This window comes from Oryza brachyantha, chromosome 2, assembly GCF_000231095.2.
Source record: "Oryza brachyantha chromosome 2, ObraRS2, whole genome shotgun sequence".
NCBI lineage: Eukaryota > Viridiplantae > Streptophyta > Magnoliopsida > Poales > Poaceae > Oryza > Oryza brachyantha.
Window position 1 is genome coordinate 13,818,510 of NC_023164.2, and position 11,543 is coordinate 13,830,052.

The following is an 11,543-nucleotide window of genomic DNA, read 5'->3' on the forward strand; positions in this document are numbered from 1 at the left end:
TGGTATATATCTTTACATCTTGCTTTGCTTTATAATGCAGAACCTCTTACCTATATAAATACATATAATATACGGATATACCCCTTATCCAGTTATCCTACAATTTTAAAATAAATTTAGTAAAAAGATCAATTTGTTAAACTTAGGGTTGTGAGACAGCGGGGACGAAAGGAGATCATGGGTGGCCAATCGGACCCACAAAACTATTGTTCCATGAGATATGGTCCAACCCGGCCTCAACATTACAAGTTTACAACACCACAGAAGACAATAACCATGTCCCATGAATGTGTGCTAGCTGCCATAAAGCGAGCACAGGCAGGCACCACCACGCAGAGAGAAAGAAAGATGGCCGGCCGGGGACAATCCCCACTGTACAAACCCTAGTGTGACGAGGAAAGAACAGAACACACATGATATCTCCATGTTAGGTGGAAGAAAGCAAGCTAGCTAGGGTGTGATGCTGTAGCAGCACATACATATTGCTTTGTACGTGCCGGCACCATGTATAGAGATGATCACAGCACAGCAAACGCAGAACAGTGCATGCATCCTTTGGCTTTGACTGTGTCGACCAAAAAGTTGGTTTTGGCCATATATATGCAATGTGTGTGTTGTTCTGGGCTTCTGTCTGGTAGGTCCTACGTCCTGTACTGTAGTTTATATATGCAGCTCTGCATGCATATTCACAGTTGTCCCGACAGGAAGGACGAGGACAGCCGCTATTACCCCCACACACTCGCTGTCAAAGTTGCATATGCATGCCCGGCCGTTGCATCTTCCAAAGGCCGTACAGTACCACTCCTTTGGATAAAATCTCTCTGCTGGGGTTTCAAAGTTGCTTCATTTTTCTTCCAAAGGAAAGAAAATTCTTCTTTAGATCTCTTTGAAAGCTCTTAATTCCACCGAGGGTTTTATTGTTTCATCCCGGGCCCCTCCGTCCCAAAATGTATATAAGGGTTTATCTTACATAGAGAGCTCCAAAGCCACCGGACGGCGGAGCATGATTATCATGATTTTTTCGTGGTTTTGAATGGTTTCTCGCTGTGATGATTGCAGTTATTGTGATAACCGCGACGGAGAAAACGTAAATTTTGGAAACGTTGATGTACATACCTATGATGAAATACTACTATCTACTACTAGATGGTGAGCCATTGCTTTAGATCCAAGTGTTCTGTTCTGATTGTATTATAACACACCGGTCGTAGTTGTAGTAGAACTTTAATGGGGTAAAATAAGAACTACTAAAATATATAACATTGCATAAATCTGTGTGGCATATATCATTTTAAAATAGATGAATTGGTAAATATATATTACCAAAGTTTTAAATAAAATTTTTAATATACTTATTAAAAATACATAGTTAAATTTAAATTTACTACACTATTAACTAGTAGTCTAGTAGTGTGAGGTACCGTAACATTGCCCAATCTAATCCTAGTTAGGTACTCCCTTCGTCCAAAAAAAATCATTTTTAGACTATATTTTTTCTCCCACAGAGACTTTATTTTTTCGGATAAATTATTACATTTAAGTTTGGTAAGCATTAGACAAAAGTATCAGAACTATAGAAAGTATGGGATATATGTATTGGGGGTTTAAAAAGAAAACTGATATCTAGTCTTTTTAGTCTTTTTAGCTTTGAATAGATATATATGATATAGGCTAAAAATATAATCGTTTTGGGATGGAGGGACTATATTTTAGGTTAGATGGACTAATATATACTCCCTTCAACAGTTTTCCCAACGTTAAATTAATCTGACAAGTGGGATTAGTTCTTTTATGACATGATGGATCAGCACATTCAAATTTCTACAGTGTATAAGGCTCTATAGCTCCTTCTTTTAAAAAAAATAAATGTATAAAAGTTCTATGTATAGTCAGAATTTCTTGCATTTTGGTACGGAGTGACTGGTGCATATTGTACCAAAACATGTCGACTTTCATTTAGATGGATCGTTAGAGTTCATTGGTTAATCTACAGAGCTACATTTTAAATCAGTAAAAAACAATTCATGGATACAATTTTTAGATTGGTATTATTAGGCCTTGTTTAGTTCTCAAATTTTTTTTTCAAAAACATCACATCGAATTTTTGGACACCTAAATAAAACATTAAATATAGATGAAAAAAACTAATTGCACAGTTATGGAAGAAATCTTGAGATGAATCTTTTGAGCCTAATTAGTCCATGATTAGCCATAAGTGCTACGGTGACCAGCAAGTGCTAATGACGGATTAATTAGGCTCAAAAGATTCATCTCGTGGTTTTCAGTCAGCCGTGAAATTCGTTTTTTTATTCGTGTCCGAAAACCCCTTTCGATATCCAGTCAAACGTTTGACGTGACAATTCTTCTAAAAATTTTCCCAATCTAAACACCATCTTAACATTTAAAAACCATGCCGTTCCAAAATTTATAATTTCGCATCGACAGAGGCTGACAAGTTAACAAACATACGAGACTTTACTTCTTCACAGGAGTACCCAATTCTATAACGGATATGTATGACAGTTTGAAGTGATCGAACTTTTGCTTCCATCCATGCATGGATACGTGCACTTTTGAAATGTTGACCAAGAAATGATTCTATAAACATATGTCCTTATCTTTCGTTTCTACTTTAGAAACTAAAATTTAATTTTTTTATCATAATTTATTTTTCATCTTCAACATCAACAAAAACATATATATATATACAAGTTTTATTTATAAATAATTTTTTATTTAGAAATATGTAATTTGACTTTCCCTTCAAAAAATTAAACGATCCCCACCATATATGCCAAAGACTAGGAGCTAGGGGAGGGAAGCATTGCAAAAGGCGGTCTTTTGGAGGACGGATGGGTTTTTAATTCCTCTCTCACCATCAAATCTCACAGCAAAATTCATTCATTCTGGAGAAACACAGGGGCCTCTCCTTTGCATTGATAAAGACAGGCCATGCCCCGGAAAAGTGGTACGCTAGCAGAAAAGCCCAGGGGACAAAGAAACATCTTGGTGATGTAATACACTCGCAGTGTTTGCTGCAATTGCCGCGAAAGAAAAAGCCCAGCGTTTAATCCGTCCGGTTGCCTGTCTCCATGCAGCACAGCATAGATTTTTCAGAACCAAACAGTGCGTGCGTGCATGCAGCTTCTTCATCGTCTTTGATTTGATTTCCAGGCAAGGGGAAAGCACGCTAGTACTACATTCTGCTGTATTTTTTTTTAGTGATTTAGTTATACCTGTTTGCCATGAAAGATAGTCAAAGTGATGGAGTGTATCTGAATATTATGGTTGATTTGTTTTATTAGGGAACTCGTAATGGGAGCTTCATTTTCATTAAATAGAGTACCATGTCAATATTTTTAATGATGTGATAAGAAATTAATGAAGCGATAAAACCATTCCAACCAATTTCTCTCTTATATGTATCGTCTTTTGAAAAATCAAAATGGAACAGTACATTGTAGTATATGGTACTCTTAAAAACATAAAAATAAAACCTTTTAATCGGATGGCCTTAGGCCGAATTAAGCAGGCAAGGAGCACACAGTTAATGGTTAGGATTAAATCACTCCATTGATCCACCAATAGGTCGGGAAATTAACATGTACAACGGGTCATGCTTACCTGGAGTTGCCAACACAAGTCAAGAATTCACATCACCAGACAGATGACAATAAACTAAAGTAGCTAGCTAGACAGGGTGAAAGTAAACAAGTGGTGATAGTGCTAGCTACCCCGACCCCCAAAAAACACAGAAGTAAAACCGAGTAATATTGGGTTGGAACCCCAAAAGGACCTCATTGGCTTGGAAGTGCCTAGCCTTCCTTCCCTGCCCCCCTGAAATCACCATTCTACCCCTCACCCTCCTCTATATATACATACACAGCTCCCTTTCACTTGCTGCTCAAAGCCATTTGATTACTCTGCTTGCTAGCTTAATTAGCAGCACACGGCGTGCTCAGCTGCTTCACTTCAGCTCACCAGCTAGCTAGCTAAGCTTTCGATCTAGTCGAAGGAAAGCACTACTACATCTCCATTGCTCGAAGCTAGCTAGATTAGCTCATCAGGTCACCTGGTCGGTCGGGGCGGGCGAAAATGCAGTACGGCGCGGCGGCTGAGCAGGCGTGGTACATGCCGGCGGCGGCGCCGGTGCCGATGGTGGAGAGCGCGGTGGCGCGGGTGGAGCGGCTGGCGTCGGAGAGCGCGGTGGTGGTGTTCAGCGTGAGCAGCTGCTGCATGTGCCACGCCGTGAAGCGGCTCTTCTGCGGCATGGGCGTGCACCCGACGGTGCACGAGCTGGACCTCGACCCGCGGGGGCGCGAGCTGGAGCGCGCGCTGGCGCGACTCGTCGGGTACGGAGGCCCCCCCGCCGCGTCTCCCCCCGTCGTCCCCGTCGTGTTCATCGGCGGCAAGCTCGTCGGTGCCATGGACCGCGTCATGGCCGCGCACATCAACGGCTCCCTCGTCCCGCTCCTCAAGGAGGCCGGCGCGCTCTGGCTGTAGGCCCTCACGCGCTCTCTCGCCATTGGCGCGCGCCGGCGAGCCTCTCCCGCCCTTCGTTGCGTACGTACGTAGCATGCAACAACCTTACCTGCTGCATGCTGCTTACTTCTGCTGCTGCTAATGAAAATGATGACTAGCTATTAGTTGATCGATTTAGCTGCTGCTAATAGGATCCATCGAGATACAGGCATACAGCCACACGGTGCTAGCTAATTAATCAGTGTGAGTGAGTGAGGGAGTGTGTGTGTGTGTGATGAGAGTGTGAGCTAGAGCTAGAAGAAGAGAGATCGAGGTTGGTGTGTGTGCTTTTTTCTTCACGACGACTGCCTCTGTCCGTCTCGTGCATGCTGTTTGCGCGCGCGCGCATGTGGTGTTTGGCGCGTGCGCTGGATTTGCTTGCTTTGCTGCATGCTAGCTACTGAAATTACTACCAGTGTTTTAGTTTATTTCATCTCCTCTTAATTAATTTATTCTGCTTATCACCATATGCCTTCTTTTTCAGTCTCACTCTGTATGCATGGTAAATCAAGTAGTTACTGTTCTAATTGCCAGAACAAGGAAACAGTAAGAATCAGCGTATTGGTCCTATAACCATCTGAAATATATTCTCAGTAGTTCAGAATGAGTTCAGATTTCAGAACAGAAGCATGTTGCTGCTACGTTCTTTGAGATTTCAGACACTAAACTACTTGGCCTGCGCTAGATCATGTTCAGTTAGGGCCATTCTCTTTGCTTAATTCATTTCTTAATGGCAGAATTAGTTAGGACTTCGTATGATGTCTTTTTTTTCTCCGTTCGAGGTAACAACTCGGCACTGTTTGCTTCTCCTGTGTCTGCTTGCATATGGCGTCGTTTCGCTTGTACTGACGGTCTCTTCCTGATCTCCTATCCGACCAAACAAACTGTACTTTGAAGATACTCTCACTTTCGCATGCAGCTGAATATTTGCAGTACGTACCATGCACCCGCTGCATAAAAATGTGGCATGCCGGTTTTCTTTATCTAGGAAAAGGTACAGGCATGCATGTAAAAGCTAAAGTCCAAAGATGTAGTTACAGGTACGTACAATTACTGTGTCACTGGCACAATAACGAGAGGAACGTGGTTACATTTGATGGACACACCTAATTAAACTTGTCTAGTGAACTAGGAGAGCCTAAAAAGTGTTGCTTTGGAAAGATATGATCTATCTGGATGTGGATCAAAATTATTCCCATGCAAAATCGCAACATTTTGCCGCCTAAAACCTATCATTGTTGATCTCTGGCCCCACGTTCGCCAGCTCATCGTCCACATTACCTTATTCCATTGAGCTTGAGTAAAATGTCTCATAAAGTCATAATATTGCTCTCTTGGTACTATTATGATCTTCTAGGACAAGAGTGCTAAACGGACACTTGCAAATGGTACACAAAGGGATCATACTAGGTGCCTAATCATAGGTGTTTCGGCAAATTGTCGGTCACACGCATTATCACGGACAATTGGTACCAATGGGTAAAAAACGGATTTCCATATGTTCATTAACCATTTTTTCCTAACTAGTTACGTACCCATACATTACACGAAACTTTTTTTTATTTTGGAAAGGACACACGTCATACAGTGATAAGCAAGACGACGTGTGATCTGTGATTTTTTTTTCCTTTTTTCATCGCATGCGGTGCCATTGTTTTTTTAAGGGGGTTTATTATTGCTTTTTTTTTCATCATACAGTGAAAGAAGACTCGATACTCTCGACGCGATATACACTTTTTTTAAATTATTTTCTTTTTTTTGCACTGGTGCGGTCATTTCTTTTTTGAGGGGATTTCTGTATTTTTCATCGCATGCGGTGCCGTTGTTCTTTTTAAGGGGGTTTATTATTGCTTTTTTTTTTCGGGTGCATGTGCGTTCTTTTTTGGAGATTATTTTTACTTCGTGCGGGTGCAGCTGCATTTCTTTTTTGTGGATTTTTTCTCGCACATGTCGTATTTTTTAATTTTGTTTAGTTGTTGCATGATTTTTTTTTCTTTTTCACTTGTGCAGGTGCGGTTCATCATTTTTGGGGGATATTTTTTCTTTTCTTTTCTTAATTTTGCAGATGTATGTGCATCCTTTTTTTTGGATGCTTTGTTTTTTACCACATGCGGTTGTAGGTGCATTATCTTTTTTTTGAGACTTTTTGTTTATTTATTTCTCTTTTTCTTGCACAGGTCGTGACTTTTTATTTTTTTAAGTTGACATATGCATGTTTTTTATTTTTATTCTCGCACACTCCTTTTGTTTCTTTTGTGAGTTGCCATTTTATTTTATTTTATTTTATTTTCTCCGTTAGTTGTTGCATGCACGTGGGCGATTTTATTTTTTTGTTTTCTCACACACCTTTTATAGTTTTTTTAGTTGCCACATACGCAGCAGGAAGGAGAGGGGGAGTTTTTTTTCATGCGCAGGAGTGGAGGGATGGATATGAAACTACCCCTTAAGGTATTAATAATTATTAATTCTATGTCTATTTGAATTTTTATTTAAAAAATAGAATGTGTCGTTGGCCAGTGCTGCAACTAAGAGAAAGGAAAATAAAAATTATGAAAGATTGTGTAGCCTAGTCGGCTAGTGTTGTAGCTAAAAGACATGAGACTGTTGTAGTAAAAAAAAAAGAAACAAATATTGGCTCCGGGGGGGGGGGGGGGGGCGAACTCCAGACCTCTTGTTCAAGGAGGGATGTCTTGTAAACTAGGCCATCAAAACATTTGGTAAGTTGATTGAGCATGAGCTTTTAGATTGTTTGGTCACAGCATCGTCCTTGTGCGATATTTGGGTGGACGAACGGACTATGTGGGGTGGACAGATAGACGAAACTCCCCTTTCAAAGTAGTAGAGATAATTAGAACTTCCCTTTTTAGGCCTTCTCTCTCTCAGTCAATCCCTCACTCTGTCTCTCTCTCTTGTTACTCTAAATGTGACCCGTCAGGGACGGCGGCAGCGACGCGGAGGGCCGGCGGCGTAGAGGCTAGCGGCGGTGCCACTAGTCGAGGGCGAGAGCGACGGACACAGAGGCTGGCGTCGGAGCCACTAATCGGGGGTGGCGGCGGCGGCGGCGCGGAGGGCCGACATCCTCGTCTTCCTTGTCTCCAGCGATGATGAGTTCGTGCTTCCTTGACTCCTCGTCTATATGCATCGTTGTTGCAGGGTGTTGGGGCCCCTTCCGGGGACGGGGATCTGCCGGGGACGGGCAGGGATGAATTTAGCCCCGATTTAGCTTTCGGGGCCGGGGCGGGGGACTGAGCTCGGGGTCAGGGCCAGGGCCGTTCTTGCCCAACCCGGCCCCGCTGTCATGCACAAAAATTTCTCGTACGAATTTCTGAACGTTATTGTGTATTAAAATCCCCGTCCAGTACCAGCCGGGGTACACAAATAGATAATAGTTGATCACATCACCATCGTTCTTAGAAACAACATTAAATAGAATTAAAGTCTAATGACATGCAACGGAAATAAAATAAAGGCGTCAAGCTTCAACGCTGTTTGCTCTAGACCACAGGCAAAACCTTGAAGTCAGATAGCTTACTCAAGTCACTCCAGAGAGTCACCTCCATTTCAAACATACTCAACCTCTGGAGGGGAAATTAATGCAAGACTGAGTACAACCACATACTCAACAAGCAGCACGAAAAGGGAGCAATAAATAAATGCAAATAATCTCAAGGATAGGCTAGGGTTAGTTGTACAAAGCAGCAATTAAGTAAAAACAGAGATTTAAATAGAATAACAAGAATAAATAAGTAAGTAAAGCATTTGGTAAAGTATCTCACACTGTTCAACGTTACGCAATGTTGCAACAGACCCAACCACTACTCAATGTTACACCACGTTGCAGTAGTCCCAACCCGGTCCGAGTTTACTCAGGTCATTAAGGTTTAACTAATCACAGTGAATCTGGTAGTTCGCCCGTGACCCTAGGCACAACTGTTCGAATAGATTTACTCTGATCAGAGGTGTACTACTGTACCCACAAGACATAGTTCCACTGCACTTAAACGTGCGCCGACGTGCCACCATGGCACACCGAAAAGGATACTGTGATAGGACCTATCGCATAACCCTCTCTATTTAATTGCACCGCACTTCAGGTTTCACCCTCTCCTTTACACCAAGTTGGGCAGTCCCCTTTTGTGCCTAGGTGAATCCGGAGGAAACATAGGCCATCGTCTACCACGACTCCCATCCAAACTTCATCGCGCCCACCCTTGCCTAGGTACGTGAAATAGTTTGAAGCTACGCTTCAAATCCTACCTTGACCATTCTGGCTTGTGGTTAGCACTAAATTATTTTCAAGGTTTCCTGCGAACCGGTACTTAATTGTCATGGGTGCGACTCTCAAAACCATGCACCCACAACCCACCATTAGCAGTATTATAGTTGGCATTAACCCTGACCGGGTATTGAATCATTAATAGCTAATTCAGTCTAGCAGTGATTAAAGGTTCCCATGTGCTACTTGTTCTAGGTAGGGCGCGCTAAGCATGGCCTAGGCCTAACTCTACTTCGATTACCCCAGGTATAACAAGAATAACAAATGGATAAACAACAACATAATAATAGGTTAAACCCAGAAAATAAAATAATAGAAATACATTAAATACTTTAAGTAAAACCATGCAAGTTTGAATAAATAAAGTGAAAATTTGTATAACAAATAGGATCAATATGGTCAAGAGGAGTGCCACATTCCTTGCTCAGTCCCTTGAGGTACCTCTGTGACAATCTTGAAGTAAACCGACGCTTCGATGGGCTCCGGATCTAAGCGATCAAGCACAAAAATAAATAAACAGGCATAAACCCTATGGAAGAGGCAAAATAAACTATTTTTAATGGCATCTTGGCATTTTTCTGGATTTAATGAAATTTGAATGGACTAAAACGTAGACTAGATGAATTAGTTATAAATTTTAGAAGTTTTATGTATTTTTTAAACTACACAGGAAAAACCTTAATCGAATTATTCCGCAATAAGCGAGGTTTATGACGTCAGCCAGGGGGGTTCGGCGCCAACAGGTGGGCCCGACTTGTCAGGAGAGAGAGGAAATGAGGCCGGTTGGCAAGCAGGCCCGGCCGGCCAACGGGAGGAATCAGGGGAGGGGAGGGAGGAGATGGCCGATGGCGCTTGGTCGGCAGACCAAGCGGTGGTGCACGGGATGGCCGGCTCTCATCGGTGGGTGGCGGTGACGGCGGCGTGGCGTCCGACGGGCGGCGACTACGATGGTGATAGACGGTGGCGGTTAGGCGGGGCTCGGCGATACGAGGGCGTGGCCGAGGGGAGTAGCGGCCACGACCGGTGCGGTGGCGACGAGCGCGGGATGCGGCGGCTCGTCGATGGCGACGCGAAGACGATGGCGGGCACCGCACGCGTGTGGCAATGGCGTGCGGCCTAGCGGCGGTGACTGGCGAGGGAGAAAGAGAGGGAGGGAGATGGCACGGGTGCTTACTGACAGCGGTGAGGGCGTCGGTGCGTCGGTGAGGAGGCGGCACACGTGGTGATAGGGGCCGACAATGGAGTTCGACGGCGGCGCGTGGATTTTGGGTGTGAGCTCGGGCGACGGCGTTTGTCGGCGGTTGGGACAAGCAATCCCGGCGGCGGCCGGGGGGAGGGTTAAATAGGAAGGGGGCGTCGCCGGTTGGAAAGGGAGGGAAAAGATGGAAGGCGGGGATTCGGGCTCGGTTTGGGGCGTGATTGGCAGCGACGTCCGGCGGAGACGGCGGCGCCGAGAGGGAGTCAGGTGGGGTGAGGATGGAGCTGATGGGTGGGGTCCACCCGATAGTGGCTCGGGCGAGGGGGAGACGCAGTGGACTCGGGCGGCGCAGGAGCGAGTTGGGCCGGCAGCCCAGTTTGGGGTGGCGGGCGCGTGCTTGAGGGAGGAGGGGGAGTGGGCCATGGCTGGCAGCATGCCGGCCCGAGTGGAAATGGAGGGAGGGGAAAACGAGAGGAAGAGAGAGAGAGAGAGAGTTTGTGTGTGGCCCAAATTAGAAAAAAAGAAAAAGGAGGGGAAAAGAAGAAAAAGAGAGGAAACCTCACATTGCCAATTTTTAAATTAATTTTTGGGGTAAGTTTTATAATTTGAATTTCAACTTTACATCAAGTTAATGATTTCACTGTTCCCAAGATATTTTAGAATATTTTGGCGAACTTTAATTTAATTAAATTAATTCTTTAGAGGGATTCTTCCTGAGTTAATTAAGCCAATTATTATTTAACAATTTCTTTTATTGATTTTGGCTTGGGATAGAAATTTGGAGTGTGACACCCGCCCCGCCCCGTTGCCAACCCTAGTCCCCACGATCCCGCACCGCAGAATCTTAACCTTTGACGTAGTATAAGGTACAATATTCTCTAGCATAAAACTTGATTCCTTCGTGTACCGTAAATTTTCATTTGCGATTAACAAGCTGCAAAAATGGACATGACAACATGATGTATAATGAAAAATATTACTATTATATAATAGTTTTAATTTATGTTTAATTATTTATTTGTATTAAAAGCTAAGAGCTAATGGCGCAATAAAAAATGAAGGGTTCTAACCCACAACGACCTAAACTATTATGCTCAGCCGAAAGATCTTTGCAAGATTCGTCTTTTTTTTCAAGATAATGAAACAACAATATTTCCGGCTGTTAGACTAGAAGATACAATGTGTCATAAATTCATAACCACCTATTAAAAGTCTTCTACTTCGAGAAAGACCAAAGATAGAAAAACATATTGTGGTAATAATTGAAATACAAAATTTTAATCACACACAGACTATTGTTGAAACTCCTGCTAGGCTTGTTTCCATAGCCTTCTTTCCTAGCTCTTATCGTCAAAATATAAGGACCAAAACTGCAAAATTATTGACGTAAAGGTAGTTATATTTTCCTGAAAATATATATTGATTTTGATTTAAGCATGTGCATGTGAGCATTCAAACTTTGGAACTAAATTAAGTTTAACCAGTACAAGAACATGCATTGTTTCATAACATGATACTCCCTTCACCCAAGAATGATCAAGGGATTTG

General features: G+C 43.0%; 1 protein-coding gene across 1 annotated transcript; it reads left to right on the forward strand.

The window, feature by feature from the left end:
* Nucleotides 1–4,095: 4,095 nt before the first annotated feature.
* Nucleotides 4,096–4,503, forward strand: LOC102708407 (glutaredoxin-C3). The gene has a single exon (XM_006647203.3). It carries the CDS (start codon nt 4,096–4,098, stop codon nt 4,501–4,503), a length of 408 nt encoding a protein of 135 aa, XP_006647266.1.
* The last annotated feature ends 7,040 nt before the right edge of the window (nt 4,504–11,543 follow it).